The 25985-nt window shown below is 39.4% G+C and overlaps 1 protein-coding gene across 1 annotated transcript in view; it reads right to left on the bottom strand.

Annotated features, from left to right (window-relative positions):
• LOC107144122 (protein WWC3-like) overlaps positions 1-25985 on the bottom strand; it is a 117809-nt gene that overhangs the window by 55196 nt on the left and 36628 nt on the right. The window contains exons 2-5 of the mRNA XM_015487957.1: positions 20893-21002; positions 16409-16612; positions 5002-5078; positions 3002-3081 (exon numbers count right to left, since the gene is read on the bottom strand). Of these exons, the coding sequence (XP_015343443.1) occupies positions 3002-3081; positions 5002-5078; positions 16409-16612; positions 20893-20908 (377 nt within the window). The 5' untranslated portion in view covers positions 20909-21002. The remainder of the gene's footprint in view (positions 1-3001; positions 3082-5001; positions 5079-16408; positions 16613-20892; positions 21003-25985) is intronic.

Below are 25985 nucleotides of genomic sequence, written 5' to 3'. Positions count from 1 at the left end.
CCCAGGGGAGGGCGAGTGTTCCCTTGAGCTCTGGCAGGCATGAGCAGCCTCCCCTTGGCAAAGGGCAAGTTTATAACTGCTGTTCCCAAGTGTGGGATCTTGCTAATGAAAGCAGAAAGAAAATACAAACATTGCTCTTCTCTCTTCCAGGAGCACAACTCATACTCCATGTTAGCTGTGGGGATCAAGTTAAATCTCTCTGTGCCCACTCCTGCTCCCCTACCCCATACATCTGGAGAAAAAGAAGTTGCCTTTTCCTATCCTTGATGACTACAAGAGGTGGATTTACTTTCTAGTGAGGGGAACTGCCTTTCTCTTGGCACATTTCATTTTCTCGAGTATTCAGTTTTAAACTGATATTGTCAGATAGCCTTTGTCTTCAATAAGGAAATGGAGCTGTCCAGAGTGATGGAGCCTAGGCAAAGGAGCAGGCACTGAGCCCAGGTGATCCCATACAGAAGTCACAGCCAGCATGGAAAAGCACAAAGCTTGGATCTCCCATGAGCCTCATGGATACTGTGTAGCCTCAGACTGTGCCTGAACCCCAGTCACCTTCCTCAGAGCTTCTGCAAGTGAGAATGAAAATTACAACCTCCAGCACACACAATGACTAGTGTTAAAATGACATATTACCTATAGACATTGTAGGGTAATGAGAGAAACCTACTGTGGGGCCCAATGAAAGTAGGAAATCACCCTCCAATTCAATTAGACAGTTTGGGCAACTTGAAGACCTATCAGATCAAATTACTTGCTTGCACTTATTCTTTGTCAATCTGTTTAGCAGAAGTGACACAGGATGACACAGATACCACACACAGAAAAGCATCCTAGGAGGTGCTGGAGTTTCTGGAGCCTGACTGGACTGTCAGGGGTAAAATCACAGTGCACTGGGAAACACTGTAGCAAGTGGACAAAATAACCAACGAAACCAGTAGACTGTACCAGTACTGGAAAAGAAGCTTCATTTGCTTAAAACTGAACTTTTTGGGGGGTGTGGAGTGGGGGCTGTACTACTAACTAGGGCTAATTAAAAGAACCTCAAATAGTAGATCTAAAACACAGGAAAAAGCATGCAAACACAAGTGTAACAGCACATCAGAGTAACAACAGAGAAAGCAAAAAGTGGACAATGACTTTAAAAGAATTCAGATCACACTCATGTTAATAGGCTTATTAAAACCCACCTGCAGGGGGCATGGCAGTGTTTCTGAACAAACCATCATCTTTTAACAGCCCTGAGGGACAGGGATAAGAAAGTCGAGCCCGAGCCCCTCTAGCAACTCCCCTTTCTTTGTATCTCCCCAGGTGCCTAGATGGCCTTAATGAAAAAACAGACACAAATGAATCCTGAACCAACCCAATCCAGACTAATTAAGGAGGTCAATCTTGACATAATGTTAAACAACAGGGTTTGCTATATCCAGTCTTCCCCTTTGAATAAGGTAGAGATAATTACATATGTCGTTCACATTCATTTATTACCTCCCTATAAAGACAGATACTGCAGTCATATTTGGTACACTGTTATTGAGCCTGTCTCCACAGTGCAAAGCATGGCACATTGTTTGTCCTCATCACTATAGTAGCCATGTGGGTTCCTGCCTTTGATGAAGGCTGACTAGGTACAAGACCCTGGCACCACCCTCTGAACAATTTAGCACAGTGATCACTATTATGTATTCTGTGTTTATGATCCCCCACACTAGATTCTTATTTTGAAGCCTCACCCCCAATATGAAAGTATTTGAAGTGGGGCCAGTGGAAAGTAATTAGGCTTAGATGAGGTAACGAGGGTAGGATCCCAATGATGGCATTAGTGTCCTTGCAGAAAAAGGAAGAGAGATCCAGAGCTCTTTCTCTGAGCCATGTGAAGACACTGCAAAAAAGTGACCACCTGAAAGTCAGCAATGAGGCCTGTACTAGGAATGAAGTCTTGGACTTTCAGTCTCCAGAACTGTGAAAAAATATCCATTGTTCAAGCCATGCAGTCAATAGTATTTTAATATAGCAACCTAAGTTAATCACCATTTACAAATAAGAAAAGTAGGCTCAGAAAGTGTGAAGCACATGTCCAATTTTAGCCAGTGAAGCCAGGCTCTGAGTCAAGAGAGCACTCTTAGTCAACAAGCCAATAATACTCTCTTAACAAAATTAATCCTTTCAGACCATCATAATAGCCATTTGTAAAACAACAATGTTTGTTCATTAAATTTGCTGATTTAATATAGCTCACTGATGGTAAGAAATTCACCTTGAAACTCTTGGTAGGGATAAAGTTAAAATTGTAAAGATGTGAACAGGGAGACTTGTAGACTGTCTGAGGGCTAGTTCTGTGATGATGGAAATCTATTGCCTATGCTACCCGATGAGTATCAACTAGCCCTGAGGTTTTCAACTCGGGGCACTTAGGAATATCTGCAGCCCTTTTCAATTGTCATAATGAGGGGTTGGATGCTACTGGCAGCTATCAGGTAAAAGCCAGGGATGCTGTTCAACATCCTACAGTAACAGAATGACACTCACAAAGTGTGTTATCTGGTCCAAAATGTCACACTAGTGTCATGGTGGAAAAAAATGTGCACTAACCACATGTGACTACTGAGCACTTCAGACATGGCTACTGAGAATGAGAAACTAAATTCTAAATTTTTTACTTTAATTAATTTAAATTTTAGAATAAAAATTTTAAAAGAATAAAATTTAAAAAACCCAAATTCAAATGCAAATGGTCATGTGTGCCTTGGAAAGGAGAGCTATGAACATACAAATAATACATACAAATACAGGTCTTCTTTTCTCAGTGTTCCCATTTAAAGGATTAAAAAATCTTTAAGAGACAGAGAGACTCTGATGTATAATATTGGGAAAGAACAAGCATAAATAAAGGCATAAAAGCAAAGGTCATGAAACTTTGGGTACATGTGTCCAGGAGCCCAATTAGTCAAGACAACAGGAAATCACAGGCAAATGCTCTCATCTACACATGCAGGCAACTCACTCTTGCAGGGTCTCCACGCCCTTTTCTTTGTACTGTAGTTCTTGCTTCATCTGGGTCAGCTCTCGTTTTAATCTGGAAAGCTAAAGACAAATTCCATTTTCAAAAACAAGCTGTGAAAAACAGTTTCTATAGTTGTTATTTGCACTGTCATTTAAGTTTCTAATTCGCTTGCAATTTCAAGGATCATCTATTCCCTCCATGAACTTCCATTTGCACAGATAAAACCACCACCACTCTGGAAGAACCGCCTTGCTTAGACACCAAAATCCCCAGTTGCTGACAGTTCCCTACCCACGTGGGAAACCTGTATAACTATTTCTTTTTTGAGGTAACAATTTCTATGTTACAATTAGCAAACTTGTAATACTTCATTATCCTTCCTTCTACTTACTAGACCTAGGAAACTTTTGTTTCTAAAAGGTGGGTCTCTACTACCTGAAACTCAACTGCCTGCTAGGCTTTTCTAAACAGATTCTGGACCGGCTCTAGGACTACATAAATCCCAGGAGTTAACCTGGAATTCTGTACTTTCACAAAGCTCTCAGGTATTTTTCTTAACTATGCTAAAATTTGAGATCCACTACCTAAAAGATATACCCTGGTTCAGAGAATGACAGACCAGGAGAAGGAGAGGCCTCAATGTGTCCCCTGTGCTTTTTCACACATGCAACAAAAGTGACCCCCTTCAGCCAGGCATGGTGGCACATGCCTGTAATCCCAGCAACTCAGGAGGTTGAGGCAGGAGGATCGTGAGTTCAAAGCCAGTCTCAGCAGATTAGCGAGGCACTTAGCAACTCAATGAGACCCTGACTGTAAATAAAATATTAAAAAGGGCTGGGGATGTGGCTCAGTGGTTCAGCACCCCTGGGTGCTAAATCCCTGTTACAAAAAAAAAAAAAAGTCATCCTTCGTAGACAGCCAAGACAAAGGTCTGATGGGATAAAATGAGGTGACACTTGAAGCATCCAGGCATCACCAGGGAAGGAGCATCTGAACCCTTCTGGTCAAACACTGTGGTAGAATCCATCCCTCTAGGACTAGTCACCCAGTGGAGAACATTAGTTGCTGAGGCTGCTAAGGGACAAAGTTGGCACCTCTGTAGTCCAGAGAAGTAGCCTTATGAGACTAGGCCCTGATGTTACCATGTCTTCCCCAAAGCTGGTGAGTCCAGCCCCATGAAATACACAGGGATACAGGCTATCTTTTGTCAAGTGAGCTAAGGCTTCAAAATGAAACTTTTTTCCTTTTATTGGAAAAAGTGGAAAGTAAAACAAAACAAACAAACAAAAAAAACAATAATAAACCAAGAAATTAAAAATCTTACTAAAACATGTTAGATACACTGATAACCACAAAATGAACCATGATTAATAATTTTACATAAAAAGCATGTAGTAGAACAAGTCTCATCAACAGATGAATGGATAAAAAAAATGTGGTATATGTACACAATGGAGCTCTACTCAGAAGAAGAATGAAAATGGATAGAACTGGAGAACATCATGCTAAGTGAAATAAGACAAGACCAAAAGAAAGAAAGAAAGAAAGAAGACAGACCCAGAAAGTCAAAGGTTGAATGTTTTCTTTCATAGTGGAAGCTGGAGATTAAAAAGGAATAAAATCAAGGGGATCTCATAGAAATAGAAGGGAGAAAAGTAGAGAAGCAGCAGGGGATAAAAGATGAGAGAGGAAAGGAGGTGAAGGGGAAGAAGTGGGGAATATAGTTGACCAAATTATGCTATGTGCATGCATGAATATATCACAATAAATTCCAATTTTATATATAATAATGCACCAATTAAATAAATAAAAGGAAGACCAATACTGTAGAGGAAGGGGGTGAATGGAGGGAGGATGGAAGGGAAGGGGATAATACTAGGGATTAAAATGGAGAAAACTATGTTATATGCATTTATGAATATATCAAAATAAACACCAAAATTTTAAAAGAGAAGAATGTGTATGGTGAATCTAGTTGTAAAAATACTAGTTTTACTCACCCTATCCCGACGACTTGCTATTTCGGCTTTAATTTGGTGTGGGTCATACTTTGTATTTGTTGAATATCCTGAGAAGGCTAAATAGAAGAAAAATATTTTATTTTACAATAGATCCTTAAAATAAATAAACACAAGGAACTTCTGATTTACCATATTAAATAATTAATTCTAAATATCTGATTTAAGTGGGCACTGTTTCCTAAAGAATTAACATTGCACAACCTCAAATCCTGAGGTTTGATTTTTTTCATCAAGATTTTCTTCATGATCCCATATAGGAAAATATATGGCTGCAGGAAAATCAAACCCTATTTATTTCTACTACAAATCTACTAGGGTTAAAAAACATACATACACAAGAGGAAACAAGAGGTGATTATGGCATGGAAAGCTGTCCTATGTGCAGGTATAAGCAGTATGAACCCCTTGTTCCTGTCTTTTCCAATATACATATATGGAAGTCACTGAAGGATAGAAGCAAAAGGTTAACTATGATTATTTTCTGTGGTTGCATTTTGATTTTGTATTCATTTTCTTCAATTTTTGACACATTAAAAATTTATAAAATAAAAAAGGCAGATTTGTACTATGCCACTACTAGTACTACACTAGTCTGGCAAAGTTGAGGAAAGTTGTACCCTCAAGTTTTTTGTTCCCAGAAACTTAAATGAGGCACTCATGGTTTTATTCTAGTTGCTTGTCATTGATGGATATTTAGCTTAAATATATCACATCACTCAATGCTTTCTTAAACAGTGCAGTGCACATGATTTAAATGCTTTTTACAGACACAGTGTCATTAGTATGAATAGCCAATACTCAGGGTGAATAAGCTCCACAAAGCTGTTTACAGGCTAAGTGCTCTCTGCCAATTTCTGTCGGCACAGAGAACTGCACTTCTTTTCTAGTACTCCAGTGGCCAGAGCAGCCAGTGGCTGTTTCTCATTTCTACCACTCCTTCCATCTCTCTGCATAGCTTTTTCTTGATGTTTCTGGCTCCTTTATTTTGGTGTCTGAAACTACAGGCTTTTGTATTATGGCAATTTGACTTCTATTCTCTTCCTCAGCTCATCTGTCTTCATCTGTGAGTCATTCCACACTAGTATTATCAGCCTCCTGGTTACTGTCCTTAATATCACCTGCTCAGAAAATCCATCAGCAGGGCCATAACCCCTTCTTTTACTTTTTTGGTTTGAGTACCAAAGGTTGACTGTCACACAGTTAACTTAGGTGCCTAGAACTATAACTTAGTTCAAAATCCTTTCCTTAATGACAAGAATTAATAAACGGGATGGCATCAAATTTAAAAGCTCTGCATAGCAAAGAAAACAATTAGTAATGTGAAGAGAACCTACAAAATGGGACAAAAGCTTTGCTAGCTACTCTTCCAACAGAGGATTAATATCTAGACTATATAAAGAACTCTAAAAATATAACACCAAAAAGTCAAATAACTCAACTAATGCATGGGAAAATTAATTAAACAGACAATTCTCCAAAGAAAAAATACAAATGACCAAGAAATATATGAAAAATATTCAACACTATTAGCAATTGGGAAATGCATATCAAAACTACATTAAAATTTCATCTCACACCAGTGAGAATAGCAGTCATCAAGAATACAAATACTAATAAACACTGGAGAGAATGTGGGGAAAAAAGGAACACTTTTACATTGTTGGTGGGATTGTAAATTAGTAAAATCACTACAGAAATCAGTATGGAGGTTCCTAAAAGACTAGGCATGGAACTGTCATATGACCCAGCTATACCACTCCATAGTATTAGCCTAAAGAATTAAGGTCATCATACTACAGTGATACAAGCATACCTATGTTTACAACAGCACAACTCACAATAGTCAAACTATGTAATCAGCCTAGGTTCCATCAGAGAATGAATGGATAAAGAAAATGTGGCATATATATATATACACAATGGAGTTTTATTCAGCCCTAAAGAAAAATGAAATTAGGTCATTTGTAGGAAAATGAATGGAACTTGAGACCATTATGTTAAGTGAAACAAGCCAAACTCAGATCAGGGTTGTATATCTTCTCTCATATGTGGAAACTAGAAAAGAAAAGGGAAAGAAAAGGTGGAATGGTGGGGAATCTCATGAAAATCAAAGGGAGATCAGTAGAGGAAAGGGACTAGAAGGTAGGGAAGGAGAGGGGGAGTGCTGGGGAATGATATTGGTCAAATTATATTGTCATAGTGTGTACATGTATGAATATGTAACAACAAATTCCATGATTATGTACAACTATAACATACCAACAAAGAATGTGGCAAGAGAAAAAAATCCTTTTCTGGCTTTATATTGGAAAGGATAGCTCAAAACCATTAAGTAGCTTACACAGCAGGATTATTTAAAACTTCAATTAGAACAATATCCAAAGTTAATTTGAGCAGTTCAGATCTCCCATTTTAAAAATGGTTCTATGGAAAATCTTCTATTCAAGCCCCATTTGGTCAGAACTTCAATCTGGTTCTACTGGAAATAAATATCTAGAGGAGCTAAATGTTTGCCAGTTTTATCTCAAATGTTCTTATACTTAAAATTGTGATCTCTCAAGGATACAAAATAAAATATTTTTAAAACAAATTTCATGGGCAGGGGATGTAATTCAGTGGTACAGCACTTGCCTAGCATGTGTGAAGCCCTGGATTCAAACCCCAGCACTGAAAAAAAATTGTTAGATGAGAACGGCTATTTCCAAATCCTATGACTTAAATATTGCCGGACTTATGGGTTTCATTTAAGATCAGTAATGAAAGCAATAACTCAAACAATGTGCCCTCAAGAGACAAAAAATTGTTTATAGAAAACCTTCACAATGAAGTCCTGGGACTTAAATCTCCCAGACCTGAGCTTAAAGGCCCTCTACCCTGGAGGGAAGCAATATACAAATGAGGCTACAGATGGCTGCCTCCTCCTTTACATGTGTGTACAACTGGTCAACTTAATAGGAAGACAATTCCAATGGTTATCGCCTGGGATTTACCACATTAAGAGTAGAAAGTAACCCCACCACGGGATTTCAGCAAAGTTAACTTCAATGTTTAACATCAGTAACAATGACTGGAAATCATTACCACCAAACTTCTTCTGCCTGCAATTTCATAGGGAAAATCAGTGGAGACTTGAAATACATAAAGGAGCATGTGGTTAGTACTGTTGGACATCAATGCAGCAGCCTTCCTCCCATTTCTCCTTCCTAATTAATAGAACTCCAATGTTGACAAGTAGCTACCTCTCCTCTAGGAGACTTGGTGCATACTCAGTCCTAGACATCAAATTTGATAAACCAAGAACACATGGAGCCATCAGATACAACAATGGAAAAACTCCACCCAGCCCCCAAAGGACTATTATGTGATAATGAATTTCCATGTTGTCCAGGCCCATGAAAGTTAGTTTTCCATTACTTACAGCTAAAATCATCCCAAATGACAGATTTTACTTATACCATTCATATAACTTTACCTATGGTCTCTACAATTATGAAATCCCAGGTCTGAAACAAGGGAATAAGGCAACTCAAGTACCTAAGACCATGAATAACTTTTATCTCCAAATACTAAGAATAGTTGTGAACACTGGCATAACTTTGAAATAGTATAGTTCAATTTATAAATAAAAGCCTCAGTTTCTTAGATCCTCCCATAGGTCTAACAGAACCATTTTTAGAGTTTTAGGATTCCAGACCCCCTTTTTAACAGCATGCACTCTACAACATTTATAAAAAGTTCTTCCTCTGGTAAACATGTCTCTAATCTCAAAGTTTATGATAAAGACCAGACTGCCACCTTGGAACTTTCTTTTCTCTAGAGAGTTGAATATGCAGAGCTATTAAATAGCTTAAGGAGTCAGCTCCGGCATAAAATATTGCTTCAGATGATATAATAATAAGGTTATAGTTTAGCTGGACCACAGCAATTTAAATTATTATACCTTGCTATTTTAGAGGCCCTTTCACAATTATTTCACCTATTTTCAAAAATCTTCATGAAAGGAAGATGATGATTATGCTTCCCCATTTTGTAGATTAAAAGACTAAATTTGTAATGACTTGATCTATACTATGCCATCATTCATAAAAGAATTTGTGTCTAGAACTCCTGGGGGATTATCTCTCAGTAAACACATGTACTCTACTACTGCCTCCAAGATTGAGGCTTGCAGACTAATATGTGGGGAAAATGCTGCATGATCCATTTTTCTCCTGCCTGCTCCAACATGCTCATGTGAAGGAAAACAAAAGTCCGAACAGATTGACTGTAGCCTTTATCCTAACTCAGACAGCAGATGAGAAATCCTTTAGCTAGGAGCAAGGGAAGATAGTTTTTGTGGGATGGGCTTGGAGCCTCGGAAAGAATGTTGGCAGGACTGATGGCTGATAAGGTCAAGCCTCACCACCACCTGACCCAAGAATCCAGGGTGAGTCAGCACCTTCTCACTGGAGATAAGGCTGACTCTTTCCCAGGCACCTAAAGATACTTTCAGTGTATTGCTCCTGGCAGTCAGGATAACAAAGTCGCATTCCTGCTGCTAGAAGGGACATACACAGTCAATCTAAACCAGTAGATCTTGACTCAGGAACCACCTGGGGAGCTTTAAAGAAACATGCAAAATATTGCCTCCCCCATCAAAGGCCAATTAAATAAATCTAGGGGCAGCATAGGGCCCAGGCCCTAGTAGTTTTTAAAAGCCCTCCAGGAAATTTGAACTTGCAGCCAAGGTTGAGAACCACTGGTTCTGCAAAGGGACAGAAAATCAGTACATTTTGCTGTGGGCCATACAGTCTGTGTTGAATTTTCAATTCTGCTTTTTTCGCTGCCATAGACAACAAGTGAGTGAATGGGCATGGCTGTGTTCCAAGAAGACGTTATTTGCAACACCTGCATTGGACAGGATTCAGCCAGCAGAACTAACATAGTCTGCAAACCTGTAGCTCAGATTATAATTCTACTCATGCAAGAATTTTTTCCAAGGCTGGGGTTACAGCACAGTTGGTAGAAGGCTTGCCTCACATGCACAAGGCCCTGGATTCAATCCCCAGCACCACAAAAAAATATATAAATAAGAATTTCTTCCAGAAGATCCTGAAAATCATCACATCATTTATCTGAATGCCAGATAAATGGCATATCTGGGTAGATGCCAGAGGTTTCTCAAGAATGAAGGAGTAACACTAGAAAAGGCTTCTGAGATAATGAATGCATTCCTCATTTAAAAAGAAGGCAGAGAGGTGAACATGTTGCAAAGAAAAATGGAGAAGAGAAATCTACAAAATAAAGCTGTAAATTGAGCTGCTATGAACATCGATGTAGCAGTGTCCCTGTAGCATGCTCTTTTTAGGTCTTTAGGGAATAGACCAAGAAGGGGAATAGCTGGGTCAAATGGTGGCTCCATTCCCAGCTTTCCAAGAAATCTCCATACTGCTTTCCAAATTGGCCGCACCAGTTTGCAGTCCCACCAGCAATGTACAAGTGTACCCTTTTCCCCACATCCTCGCCAGCACTTGTTGTTGTTTGACTTCATAATGGCTGCCAATCTTACTGGAGTGAGATGGTATCTTAGGGTGGTTTTGATTTGCATTTCTCTGACTGCTAGAGATGGTGAGCATTTTTTCATGTACTTGTTGATTGATTGTATGTCCTCTTCTAAGAAGTGTCTGTTCAGGTCCTTGGCCAAGACTGTGGAACCAACCCAGATGCCCTTCAATAGACGAATGGATTAAAAAAATGTGGCATTTATACACAATGGAGTATTACTCTGCATTAAAAAATGACAAAATCATAGAATTTGCAGGGAAATGGATGGTGCTAGAGCAGATTATGCTAAGTGAAGCTAGCCAATCCCTAAAAAACAAATGCCAAATGTCTTCTTTGATATAAGGAGAGTAACTAAGAACAGAGTAGGGACGAAGAGCATGAGAAGAAGATTAACATTAAACAGAGATGAGAGGTGGGATGGAAAGGGAGAGAAAAGGGAAATTGCATGGAAATGGANAATGGATGTGTAATTGATGTGATTCTGCAATCTGTATATGGGCTAAAAATGGGGGAGTTCATAACCCACTTGAAGCAAAGTGTGAAAGATGATATATCAAGAACTATGTAATGTTTTGAACAACCAACAATAAAAAAAGTTAAAAAAAAAATAAAGCTGTAGAAAAATTATCAGGTGTGCCACTGAGAGAATGAGCCCATTGTGAACCAGTCTCATCCCAGTATTCTACAAAGCAGAAAATAGGACTGAGCACCAGGCAGTGAGCTCAGAGGCCCATAGAAATAGAGTTGGGATCTTGGTTCCTGGAGATTGTGCTCCAGCTAATCCAGCAAAGCATCTGAATTTGTTTTGGTCAGGAGCAAAAAAGGTCAAGGCTTGGATATTCTTAGATACCAGATGGCTCAACATTGACACAAAATCTTTCCTCTCCAATGAATGGAGTTTTTTTCTGGTGATTTCAATAGCTCAGGAGAAAATTTTTGAAGGGTATAAGTGAGATGCACTTCCTCTCCTCCACTCCTCCCCACACCCTTCTGCTCCAACATTAAAAATGGCTGTTTATCATTATTGCCTCATTCTCCCCTGTGATCAGTCATTAGGAATAAAGTGTGTTCCTAGCATTTAGTGTATACCAACAGTGGGTACTTAATAAATACCTGTCAAAAAGTGAGGAAATAGCTGAGTGATCCTACATGGGCCATGAGAAAGTCAAGAAGTAGAAAGTGCTCTGCTTTCCTCTTGCCCCTTTATTGTTGTATAATTGCCATACAACCTGTCCATTTATAACCAGCCTTTATTTTCAGATAACTTGAAAGAGAAGTTAAGCATTCTAAAAATGCAATCAGCTCTTCTGAGCTGCCTTGTTTGTCTGGGAAATAGTACAGAGAACTGACAGCCATGAAAAAAAATAGATCTGGGTTCAAATTCAAATTCTATCATTTACTGGGTATATAACCTTGAAGAAGTAATTTAGTCGATTGATTCAGTTTCCCAAGATGATAGCAAAGGCTACAATGTGGAAAACATAACAAAGCATATGAAACACTACCTTATTGAATATTATTTTCTTCTACTTCAAGTTATTATCAATGAAGAAGTAACAAAGTAAATCCAGGTGATATATAGTTCCCAGTACCAGAGCAAGGAGTCACCTCCCTGCTTCAGGTGATCAACTGGCAGTGAAAGAGATGGAGAGGCTGTAAGATCCAAGTAGCCAACTGGAGCCAGATGTGCTGTGGTACAGCCACAGCAGCTACCAACGTGGGCCCATTACCTCTGACATGGCTGTGCAAGCCATCTGTTAAATCAGCAATTCAAACCAACAGGATCACTGTACTGAACTTTATCCTGTGGCCAGAAAGAATTCATTTGAGTCATGACTATCAGGGTTTTCCTCATTGTAATCAGTTGTTCAGGTTAAACAACAGACTAAAAGAGCCTAGTAGGAGCCCTAGGGACAGAGCAATTTGATAAACCACTTGGATTAACTCCTAGATTCCATTCATAGTTGACTTTTTCCCTGGTGAGCTAAGAGGCCCCAGGAAGCTCCACTGGCATCTCTAGCCCTTTCATGAAAACAGACAGGCCTAATTCTGGCCTCCAAGGCAACCTATTCACATGGAGAAGGGACTCTGTCTAAACCAAGACTTCACAGGTCAGCCAATGGAAACTGATGGGTATATTCAATTCTCAACACTACAGAACTGTCAGTTTCCTCTACTGAAGAAGCAGACACCACTTCAAAGACAGCGTCTTGAGAAAGATAGCGTCTTGAGTATTTTTACTGAGCATTAATAAAATTCTGTGGGGTACAAGAAGGAATGCAATTAAGTATAATTCCTTATTTGCCCAAACATCAAGAGCATAAAAAGGCGATGGAAATACAAAAGCCAATCTTGCTGAATATCCCAGATCCATAGGACTCTAAGTACTGAATAACCTTACTCCACAGGCTCAACACTGCATTGGGTTTCCCCATCTCCACCTTCAGAGTGGCTGCTCTAAGGTTCCCCTATATCTACCTCTTCAAAGGTGTACAGTCCAGAGTGCCCACACTCCTTGAAGCTGAAATTCTGGCTGCACTGATTGTAGCTAGTACATAACACACACCACCTTCTCTTAACTCAATTCTTCTTTTTAATCACGAGAAAGAAACTTCCTACCAAGTTTTTCTGATATGTACTTCTTCTGTTCCACTTTTTGAAAGATTGATTTGAGGGCCTCTTTGGGGACCTAACCAAACCCAAAACGTAACAGATAAAGTGCCTAAGGGATATGGGAAAGAAACACACTATTAGGTTGAATCATAAGAAACTGCCAATATTCAATTTATTTAGCAAAAAAATGGCAATTTTGTTTGGTTTAACCTTGCTTCTGCCAAGTAGCTTTCTGAAAGCTGTATGAACTACATGATCTCAGAACCAGTTATAAGTCAATGTTTCAGCTAGGTGTGATGTTGAGGCATCAAGTCTAAGGGCATCTGTTCTTGAGATCACCAAGAGATACCACATGGTGGGCCATAAAAGTCATCTCAATAGATTTCAAAAGATTGAAATTTTAGCTTGGTTAGTCTCTGACCACAATGGAATTAGATTAGAAATCAATAACAACATGTTATCTTTTAAAATTCCCAACAACTTACTTTTTAAAATATACATATACATATATATTTTTAGTTGTGGATGAACTTTTATTTTTATGTATTTATTTTTTAAACCCAGTGCCTCACACATACGAGGCAGGTGTTCTAACACTGAACCACAACTCCAGCCCCCAACAACTTACTTTTAAAGAACCCATGGGTCAAAATCTAAATCACATAGAAATGAAAACATATTTTGAAAGGAATAAAAATTTTAAAATATAGTAATGTATGGGATGAATTAAAGAGAGCTTCAAGAATTTGCACCTTTAAAGGCTATGTGAAAGACTAAGGTCTAAATTCAGTGATCTAAGTTTCCACTTTAGGAAGCCAGAAAGGGAAGAACAAATTAAAGATAAACTAAGTAGAAAGAAGGAAATAAAAAATAATGAAAATCAATAGAAAAAAAGAAAGAGGCAGTGGGGGAATGAAAACCAAAAGCCAGTTCATTGTAAAGATAAATAAAATTGACAAAAGTTTAGTTACACTTATAATAAAGGAAAAGAAGACAGGCATTATTAATATCAGGCATGAAAGAGGATTCACACCTTGTATCCTACAGAGAGTCAAAGGATAACAAGGGGAGACTACAAACAATACAGACTTGACAGCTCACATCATAGTTTGACAAACTCCCTATGGGCCAAATCTGGCTTATTACCTGTATTTATACTTTAATTGGAACACAGCCAGACACATTCATTTACATATTGTCTCTGAGTGCTTTTGCCCAATAACAAAAGTATTAAGTAGTGGGGACTAAGATCCAGTAGCCCACAAAGTATAAAATAGTCACTACTGACTCTTTATAGAAAAGTTTGCTGAGTTTAAGATTAGATAAAAAGAACAAAACCTTTGGAACATACAAATACCAAAACTGATTCAAGAGGAAAAAATTTTAAAAAACAACCCTATATCTATCAAAGGTATTGGACTCTATAGTTAAAAACATTACCACAAAAAACTCCAAGCCTTTGTGGCTTTTCTGATACATTCTATCAAACAGTTGAGAAAGCATTAATATTAATCCCATAAAAATTCTTACAGTAAATTGGAGAGAAAACTTCTCAATTTATTCTATGAAGCTAGCATTACCCCAATATGATAATCAGAGAAAGGCATTACATGAAAACTATGGAGAGAAGAAACCAGTCCATAAAATTCTGCACTGAGCTGACCTATCACCTTTTCATGGAAACTTTAAAAAAAAAAAAAAAACTTGCATGTACTGGGGTCCTAATTAGAATGAGATATATTATAGAAAATGCTTGTGTAACTATATAAAAATGGATTCTATTGTCATATATAACTAAAAAGAATCAATAAAAAACTTTCATGAACCAATATCTGAAGACCAGAAGATAAGGTGACTTTGAAGCAACACATCATTATACCTGAGTTGCCTCCATTCCCTCAAGGCACATGGTAAGAAAGACATCTTACATTCCTATTACAGAGGCAAAACCTCGCCACTGTCCACAGTTTTCTATGCTTCTTTCACCTTTGACAGTAGTGCAATAAAAAGAGCACAAGACATGTGGCCCCTTGGCGTTTATTCCACTCTGTCTTGCAACACAGAATATAGCTATGATCACATCTTTTATATTCAAAGCTTGGTCACCAGAGCCAAATACCTGATAACATGACAATAATGTCACACATACATACTCCTGTGTGTCACTAGACTTAGGTTTTGATAAAATAAAACTTAGTGGTACTAACTTCATATATTCTCTCCAAGATCCATGGCCCCCAAGACATGGTAGCCATGGACTATTGAGTGTGACAATTCTGTTGGGAAGGGATTAGCTTGAGCAGTTACCATCAGTTAAAAAAAAAAAAAAGGATTTGGCTTCTGAGACCAGACCTGGTTCCTTCCATCCCTGAGCACCCACTAAGCACTAATGAATGGGAGCTCATCTCTGGTACCCTCTGAAACTAAGGAAGCATTCCTCTGAAGAACAGTAGGGTCCAGCTGGGGATATAGCTCAGTTGGTAGAGTGCTTGCCTTTTGTACACAAGGCCCTGGGTTCAATCCCCAGCACCACCAAAAAAGGGGGAAAAAAGCATGAACAGTAGATACAGCCATTTACTTGGGGGTCAGATTTCTCTTATTCTTTGGGTTACACTGGGTTCCTTCTCCTTCAGTGTACTGCCCAATAAAGATTAAATCCCAGGAAAGGCCTCCACAGACAGACAGGAGCTGAGCATGCCTGCAGACTCCCAAATCTTCCCACCCAGGAATAAGGGAATCATTCCCCAAGAGGTCACTCCAGACAAGCAATATTAAGTTGCAATATTTGAACCAATATCTGAAGACCAGGAGAAATATGACTTGGAAGCACCATATCATTATACCTGAGTTGCCTCCATTCCCTCAAGGCACATAGTAAGACAGCTATTAAGTGCACTGTCTCTGAGTGAAGTGTCTTCAAAACTGACAATCATGAGACAGGAGATTGTCTCATAGCATGACCTGAAATTTTGTTAGCTCATTTATTTTTCACTTTTCCCACATGAATGTAGCTTCATGAGGAGAGGGACCTTTCCTTTCTTAATCACCACCATATTTTAACATCTGAGCACAAAGTGAGTATTTGGTAAATATCCATTAGCTAATAGTATGAGATTGGAGCCTTTACAAAGCCATCTTGCCCGAGTAAAGTTGGTTGTTTGCAGATAACTTAGCAGGGAGATGGCTTTTAAAGTCACATGCATTCAGTGAAGGGAACAAGTCAACTCACAGCTAGCATACGAGCGGCTGTCGTCCTCACACAGTTTGTGCAGCTGCTGGTATTCCTCCTGGGCCAGCTCGAACCGCTGTTGCTTGATCTGGTATATTTCTTTCTTGGCATTGAGAGCCTCCTGGGCTACAATTAAATACTCCTTCAACATCCGTTCCTGCTCTCGCCTCCACTGCTCTCTTGGATCCTCAATCTGGGTAAGCTCTAAAAGGAAGATGATAAGGAAATGAGTGTCTTGAGGGTAACATCTGTAGGTTGACCAACAGTCATGCATTATGCTACTAGTCAATATGAAAATTAACTAATTATCAGGATGAACATTGTGAAAGGTTTCACATCATGAACCTTTCTGAAGTTTGGAACATCTTCTACTTATATTTCCAAAGTTCAGACAAAAAGAAAACTCTACAGATATGAAATAGTTCAGTGGAGGAGGAAAGCAAGACGATCCTTTCATCAATAAAGACCATACTTTAAATAAGTGCCCAAGGAGATGCACCCAAATGAGTTCAAAACTGTTAATGGATATTTGTATAATGGATAATTACAATGTTCTTCTCACTGACTTCTTCACCATGAGATGTGAAGAAGTCAGTGAGAAGAACAGTCTTCACATGGGATGTGTAAAAACACTACTGTCCCCTGCTTGACTTGCTATTCTTTTCCTTTTCTCATTCCCCTCCCACGCACAATTCCCCACATTTCCCACTCTGCAGGCTCTTGAAAGGGCCCACATCTACCTCTGGCTCCAACTCCTATCTTGAGCTCCAATTTTTTTTATTCCCAGCTGCCTCCTAAATGCATCTCCTTCTTGTCAGACCCATAGTAATTCTGAGCCAGTCATCTGAAGCACAACTTGTTCTCACACACTGCCCTTTCACTACCAGAAGCAAAACCAAATTAAACAACTCACACCATGCACTGCTTCCCTCTCTCGATGAGCAGTATCTGGATCTATCTACTTAGCCAACCTGGGAATCCAAGCTGAGTATCATCCTCAAAGAACTCGTGCTCTTCTCTCCCCACCCCCCCAGAATACTCTAAGGATTATCAAGAAGTGGTGATTCCTACTGCTGAATACAATAATGACTGACTATATGCCCTTTTCTCTGTCTCCCCTTACTTCAATCAGGGCCTCACAATCTTTCCCCATAGTCACTCAGCTTCTTGTCTCATGCCAACAAAGCCCATCCTCAGTGCACTTACCCACATTACCTTCCTAACTGCTGCAACCCTCTTTCATATGTACCTCTTCTAAAGCACAAAATCCAGTATCCACAGCATGAGTCCCAAAATTCGTTTTCTAGCTTCATCTCTATTTTGTGTCCTTTTCCTCACAAACAACCTCTATACAGACAACTTTTCCAAAATCACCAGATGTGCCTGACTAGCTCATTGGTGCCTGTGTTTATGCTGCTTCTGTCCTCTCTGCTCACCAGGGCAGCCTACCACCTTCCAAGACTCATTGCAAAGGCCTTCTTTTTGAAGCCTTCTCTGGCTCTCCTGGTCTGTGTCTCTCCTCTGCACAATTGACAATGCCATTCTAACCACCTGTACCAGTTGGCACATACTTATTTCTATATTTTCTGCTTCACAGGTAAATTATGAACCCTGGACAGCAAAGGTTCTGCCTTAGGCTTTATATCCCCAGGATCTTCTCTCAATTTAGAGAGTGGAAAGATATTAGGTCATAAAAAGGAATGAAGTACTGACATGTGCTACAAAATAGAAAAATCTTGAAAGCATCATGCTAAGTGAGAGAAGCCAGACACAATAAGCCATACAGATGATTCCATAGATATGAAATGTCTAGAATGTACAAATTCACAAGGACAGAAAGCAGAAACAGCTAGCAGAGACTAGGGGAGAGGGCAATACAGAATGACTGATTAATGAGGATAGCTTTCCCGTTGGGCTAATGAAAGTGTTTTGGAACTAGCAGAGATGACAGTTGCATAATATTATGAATGCACTAAATGTTATTGAACTGTTCGCTTTAAAATGTTCATTTTGTGATCTGTGAATTTCACCTCAAAGTGGTTAGTAAGGCAAATTTTATGCTATTCTTGTTTTCCCACCCACACAAGTGTGCTTGCTAAATGTTCCAAAGCAGGTTCTCCTGAAAACATTATCCCCATCCACCTTCCTGCCTATACCCCTAATCAGCCCTTTACACTGCCACCCCAGGCTCTTAGAAAGCCTCTCTAGGCCTTGAAAGCTTATATGGGTAAAGATAAAACAAAGCGAAAAAACAAAAAACAAAAATCAGAGTCTGGCTTTAGCCCCAGAGTTCAGATTCAATGGGACTGGGGTGGGGCAGAATCAGTACTTTCGTAATTGCCCGGATGTTCCTGATGTTTATTCAGCTGCATGACACCCTGAAGCCAGCCAATGGCATTGTTCACAGTGTTCCAGTGCCCTGGAGGGTCTCAGGAATCTTGAGGGTATCAACCCATAGCCTCTCTGGTCCCTCACCCCACCTGCATAGTTCAAATGTTAATATTTGATTCCTTAGATCTTTGCTTTAAAGAGTTTTAAACCTGTGTCATCAAGAGTTGGGTTCCTTGAAGGTCTCAGATGAAGGAGGTGATGTGACCCCAGAGCTGCTTTCATGCTCACTCACTACCCTCCACATGCTAGGTCATCCTTTATGTTCCTGGTGGCTGGAAGAAAGTCCTTGGTGGCTATTTTCTTTTAGGGTTCATGGCCACTTTTAGAGTGTCAATCTTTGAGGGTGAAGAATGGGTTTTACTTTCTTAGGTGCCCAGGGCCTAAAGAGAGTGGGCAGTTCAAAGGTGTTCTATAAACGCCTGCTGTGATTCAGTGAGTGAGCGGGCAAGGAATGTCATGGTAAACAAGGGGCGCTGGTGGATAAGTGCTGAGTTTAAAGAAAGACGGGCCAGAACAAGTCCTAGGTCACAAGAGCAGCAGGCAGACTTTCTGGAAATGTTGTATAAGGCAAATGTCTACACCATTTGGTGAGCATCTATACTTACTTAGGCCCAGGAAGGAGAAAGCCTAGTGGTACAGCCATACTGCCCAGTCCCATAGCATAGTAGTTTCACAGAATGAGAGGGTTTTGGCTGTCAGGAACTGCCTCTTACTCTATCAGCTGAGAGGGCCACCCAAGATAGCCATATTCACCCAAACACATAGCCATGAGGTGGCAAGCCAACTGAGTGCCACTGGAAGAACAGTCTTCAGCTGGGGCCTCTCAACTTCTCTTCTTCCAGGTACCTCACTCTATCCAGTGGGTGGCAGATCCACCTAGAAACTCTCCTGCCACTTGGATACCTGCATGGGAGGCCAGTGGGGCCAGGACAATATTTATTTTCTGTTTCCAATCATCACTGGCCAGTTTTTGAATAATGGCTACAATTGTACAAAGCTTAGTGCCAGGAATTGGAAAGCCCACTGCCTGACAATGTCATTCAATATCTGAGACAAGAAGGCTCACAACCTTGAAACATCATGGGCAATTCAAAACTCAGGAATCGACCCCAAAGAAACCAGCCCAGGTTAATCATACTAAGGGAACATGAGGTACCACAGGACTGGAGAGGGAAAGAATATCAAAATCCATCATGCATCTTCAGATCCACACTTAATAAACTGAAAGAAAAAGCAAGGCAAGGGAAAGCCATGCTTCATGTCCCCAGTAGTAATATGACAATGACAGAAACACTGAAGGGAGCTAGAATAAAAATGGGAGTGAAAAATGGAACCCTAGTTGGGATCGGTTCTAGCAAGGCTAATGAAGAAGCAGAAAGCCAAGAGTGAGGGTGGAGAATGGATGTAGAATGACATGGAGCCTCTGTATCAAGGTTTCCCTTCTTTGGCACTATTCCCTCTGTTGGGAGACCATCCTGTGCACTATAGGATGTTTAGCAGCACTCCTGGTCTCCACCCACTAAATGCCAGCAGCACCTCTGTTAGGCACAACTATTGTGAATGCCTCTAGGTACTGCCAAATGTCCCCAGGGGACAAAGATCACCCCAGGCTGAGAACCACTGCTCCAAATAGTTCTACAAAAGACACTAGCAAGATCAAAGACCTGTCACCTTTACACCATTTTCTCCTTTCACACATGAAGATCAAAAGGTTTGGTGTGTTAAAGCAACCACTTGGGCACTTGCTGTTCCAGGAACTTGTTAAATTCTACTTTGCAATAAACCTTTCCATTATGAGAGGTATTTCTGATTCCAGATTGCCTGGGAAATTTATTACTTATACTAAATATTAAAACCCTGCATTAAACTTATTACATTCAGTCCTCAGCAAGACATAAGTAACACATAGCTAACTGCTTCATGCACTGAGCACTCAGTTAATGAAAACTTCAATTATATTTATAAAATCCATTCCACATTGCATCAGATGGTAACGATTGTTTTGCTTTACAAAACAACATTTTAGCATTTTTTGAGATTCAACCTGAACAATCATTTACATGTAATGATGGCAAGTGTGGCACTCTACTTACTATTTATGTGGTCCATATAATAAATTCCAATTTGTTTATCATATACAGTTTCCCATCCTAAAGGAAGTTCGTCCCCAACACAATCGGCAAAGGTCAATGGCTTTGTTATCCTGCAAAATAAAATTATGAAAACAAATCTGAAAGTCAGGTTAGTTTTGTATAGCTCTGCTGATTCTAGAATTAGTTTTAGAACAAAATTATACATTATCTTATCTAATTAACTGCTTTTGCCACAACTATTTGGTTGGAAAATAAATTCACCAGCTTTGCGTAAATAACAATGTTAGTAACACTTATAATTAAAAGCATTACTATCTCAAAGTGCACTTTAAATACCAGCAAAAACAGATATTGACAGTTACCAACAAAACAGGTAAAACAAGCATCTTCTTCCACACAGTCTATTAATGAGGCCATGACAATGGAATGTGACTCTTCCAGAATTGGAGAGCACCCATGCTCTGCTCTCACTCCGTGAGAAATGCTCTCTCTTACAACTTTCAGTTTCCATCCAGCACACATGAACACCAACTTAAACCTATGCACAATGCACTTGCAGCATTTTCACTACCCATGGTCATAAGTTAATGAACCAACATCAACCATCAAGCAAACGCAGAAAGTCAAGCAAGGTAACAGTCAATGAGATGCCTTCTGAGCACTTCCTGCACTATAAGAATCAGAAATTTCAAAGGATCATTTTTTGTTTTTCTAGAGAAAAAAACAGCAAAAGCACATTGTCTACAAACTTCTCTTCTTGAGGGAAATCTGATTAAGGAAACCTGGGCTTGACAAGAGAGAAAGTAAATTGTTTTTCATGGATTTCTTTGGGCAGAGCTTCCCCCTCCCCCACTGCCTTGATCATGTTGATTGACAAGATGGTTTTAGGGCAGCAGCTGTTGTATAAAACGGGACACACCTATAATTGTCTGAGTCTGGGCAGCTATCTCTTTGGTTGTCTCTATAAATGCACACTGACTGGTATGCATGGGAATCCGATAACCTAAATTTCACAAGCTCAACCCTCCCACTTCTTCTGTTCAAGTCCCTGGCCCCGGGAAAGTGAGACATCACACCCACAGCCAGGCCTCAAAAACTGAATTTTGAATATATGATTTTCCCAAACTGGTTGGACCACAAGGCTATTTCTCCCAGTAGCACTGAGAAATTGATAAATATTATCAGAACAACTCTGATTTTGATCTTCATTTAATCTTAGTTTTAAATATATGATTTTAAGAAGTTAACATCAATATAAAAACAGAAGTATCCAGAAGGGAAAATTGACTATACACATCCTCCCATATATGATACACTCAAAAAACCACATCACAAGATAAACTACTGCATACTCTGTCTTATCCCTTGACACTGACATCTGTAGCAGGATTCCCTTACCGATTGGGATGGTGAGATGGTGGTGTGGTTCCAAGCCAAGCAAGTAGCAGCAGAGTGTTGTACATGAATAAAGTCCTAAGTTGGACCAAATCACAGCAAAAATAATCCTACCTTAACTCAAACTGAGTCCTGAGCGTATCACTGCCATTCCAGCATAATAATATTCAAGAATAGGCTTAGAAGCTGGGCATGGTGGCACACGCCTTGTAATCCCAGCAGCTCAGGAAGCTGAGGCAGGAGGATCATGAGTTCAAAAGCCAGTCACAGCAATAATGAGGCACTAAGCAACTCAGTGAGACCCTATCTCTAAATAAAATACAAAATAATGCTGGGGATGTAGCTCAGTGGCCAAGTGCCCCTAAATTCAATCCTCAGTACAAAAAAAAAAAAAAAAGCCTAGAGAAAAATGACCAAAAGCAAGCATATATTAAGCATATTTATATACAATGTCATTTAATCAACAAATATAAGTGGGAACCCCATCCTTAAGGCACTTCTGAGCCTAATTCATTTACTTTACAATTCAAGTGATACTTCTGCCATTTTGGTGAATTTCGTATTGGCTTTATGTAGAAGCCCTAGCCACCATCTTTACCACAACCCATGAGACCCCAAGTGAGAACTATCCACACAAACCCTTCCAAATCCCACACCACAGAAATCATGTGAGACAATACAGTCAAAAATTTCAGGTGACTTATCATGCAGCAATAGAGAACTAGTGCCTAAGCCCCTCACAGTCCATCAGACATGGAAAAGACATCAATGGTGAGGATGCAGGCTGTCATCTAGCAGCAGGTATTGAAATGCACAGAGCACATTTAGTCCTATTCAAGAATATTAAAATAAATCTACACCACTCTTCTGACTTATCTACCAGAATGTCACATTCTCAAGATGTCCAGATAGTTGTGGCTTCATTGAAGATAAACAAATCCTGGTACAATTTTCAATAACAGCATCAAAAATGCTTTGATTTGTATATGTTATGTATGACTATATAAACAGATCCCACCATTATGTACAATTATAACACACCAATAAAAGCATATGGAAAAAATGTTTAGATTTACTTCCCTAATTACCCAAAATGTTTATGAGACAGGGACTTTGTGGTTTTCTCTTGCACAACATATACTATCATGAATATTCTAAACTATATTAATATAAAAATGATGTTTTTCTCTCTAGAAAGGTGTCAGTGGGTAACATTACATCAGCAATGAGTAAATCTCCTCTGATAAGTTATTCAGTTTCAGAATCTATCGATCACATCTCTACAATGAGGAGAGTTGAATATTAGAAGGGCACTACCCGGGGTTTGGAACACTGGCGTTCTTTTGGTGTTAGCTTTTCAGCAAGGGGTGTTTCTGGCTATTGTTGGTTAAAAAGCATGGTCTTGCATTGTCAGCATAAGGCTAGGAATCACCTACAAGAGATATCAGGCTTGGCTGTGGGATAACCAGTGCTCCAAGCAAGGCAGAAAGCTTCATCCTAGAAAATGTCAAGATCCTTTTTCTTGCCAATTATCATCCGTTCACTTTAATGGAGAGACTAATGCCCAAAGACTCTTCCTCAAGCCAGTTGCTCTGTGCAAAGGTGCATAGCATTCAGTCTGCCAAGTTCCCTGGGCTGGTACTAAAGTCTTCCCCAAGCCCATACAAAGTTTCTAGCTCATTCTACTTTTTCTCCCTATCACTCCCCCCACTCCATATACCCACACAATCTGTAGATAGGTCTGTTCATCTACCCCCAAAAAACATAACACTCATTCTAGTCTGAGCATCTTGTCCTCAGCCTTCCCTGGGCCTGTGGATAGGCTTCCAATACCCCTGTCATTCCCAATTCCCATTTGCCCTGCAAAGTCCAGCTCAATTCTCTACAAATTATCAATAAGGTTTTGTCTGACTCCCAAACTCCTACTGTCTCCACTGTGTGGGAGCCACTTCTGTTTTCATGTTACTGTGCCCATCAGGCACAAAACACCACTCCTAATCATGTTTATTAAATTTGTGCACACCCTCCACTTAAATGAATGTTAGCTGTTTAGCCTCCTCACTCAACCAGAACCCAGCAGTGATCTCACAAGGGAAGGAGGCTTTTGAAACAAACAGCCTAAAGCACATTTGCTTTACTCCTTGTTGAGAAGTCACAGCTACAGTGGCCCTAAATACACACATGCCTCCAATTTCAGACAATTTACCCTTTTGTTTGAACTACACTGACCCCCTAAATTGACCCTCAATGCCAGATTCATGCTTCTAGGCATTTCCCAGTGGACCCAATATCCAGACCTTTGTTTGGAAAAAAAAAAAAAAAAAGTTTGGCGAGCTCAGGCATCTTTAGGTCTGTTCAGCACCACGTGGGCACTTCTGACAATTTTATTGCATGGTTTTCAAACTGTCATTTCATAGAAACAGAACTTTCTCAGGGCAGAGACAGCATGGACCACAAGGAGGAGGAACCACAAAAATTCATAACAGCTTGGGTTACATATGGTATAATTCATTTTGTTTGTATTATTTTATCAAAATGAATGGAAAATGATACTGCTAACATTAGCAGAGAGGTTTATGAACTTTATGCAATTAAGAAAAAAGTGGAAGTTGCTTGGTATGTGAAAAGGCTAAAACCTTAAATAACATCCAGACTAAGCTGAATCCAAAAAGAAAAAAAAAAAAAGTTTAATGGAACTTAACAAAAAGTTAGAAACATGTCAAAGACAGAACTGGAGATATTTTAAATCTTTCTCAGCTCTCCAACTTCCCCCAGTGCAAGTATAAGTCTTTCAGCTTTCCCATATTAGTTACATAGTATATAGAAGCAGGGGAATGGTAATATTGTAACTTATTTCTCTTACAATAAAGCAAAAGAGAAAAATTAGAAGCAGAAAGAGACACATTATTACAAGCAGTCACACAGAGAAAACAGTGGCATATTAATATGTGGAAAGAGACAGGAAAACCACAAACAATAAAACAGGGGAACTCAAACTACCAAAGGCCATTTAGTAAAAGATGGGGGAAAAAACAACCCAGACACCTCAGCCTCTCCCAGACCCTCCTCTATTACAGCACCACCCAATAATTCATACTCACAAAGACCACCATGAATTTATTTATGCCTACTTTTTTCACACTGGTAAAACTGGTATTTATTTATTTGTTAGTATTTCAAATTCAACCAATCCAAAATTTGATTTCATGGTTTCTGCTTAAGATTAATTCTTGATACTTTACAAACAGGATCAAACCTATATCTTTAGTCTGATCTCCTATCCTTCTCCCCATATATTCTTAATTTTAATGCCCAAAGCTGTGTTTGCATTAATCAAAGCTGTGCGACTTCTAATTCTGCAATTAAATTGCCACTAGGGAAAACATCTTGTATTTTTATAAATGTAATTGATTTTTTATTATTATTTTCATTTGCCAGTTCAAATGCTAAGCACACAATTAAAAATCAAGGAAAAACTAAAAAGAAAAAGCACTTTGCTGTATGCTGTTTCTCTGCTCCATTTCATCCAATTGTGATGGGCTTTCCCACATTGATACTTCCTCCTCCCCTTTGCATAGAGGTAAAATCATGTGAGTTCTATGCTTTCCATCACTCCCATTCACCTCCCCCAGATTAGGCCTATCAGTATCTAAGCCCCACTTTTTAAAAACAGGGATAAGTGGATTTGCAAAGGGGGG

The sequence above is a fragment of the Marmota marmota genome, unplaced genomic scaffold (genome assembly GCF_001458135.2).
Source record: "Marmota marmota marmota unplaced genomic scaffold, marMar, whole genome shotgun sequence".
NCBI classification, from domain to species: Eukaryota; Metazoa; Chordata; class Mammalia; order Rodentia; family Sciuridae; genus Marmota; species Marmota marmota.
This window is presented reverse-complemented; position numbering and strand designations above follow the sequence as displayed.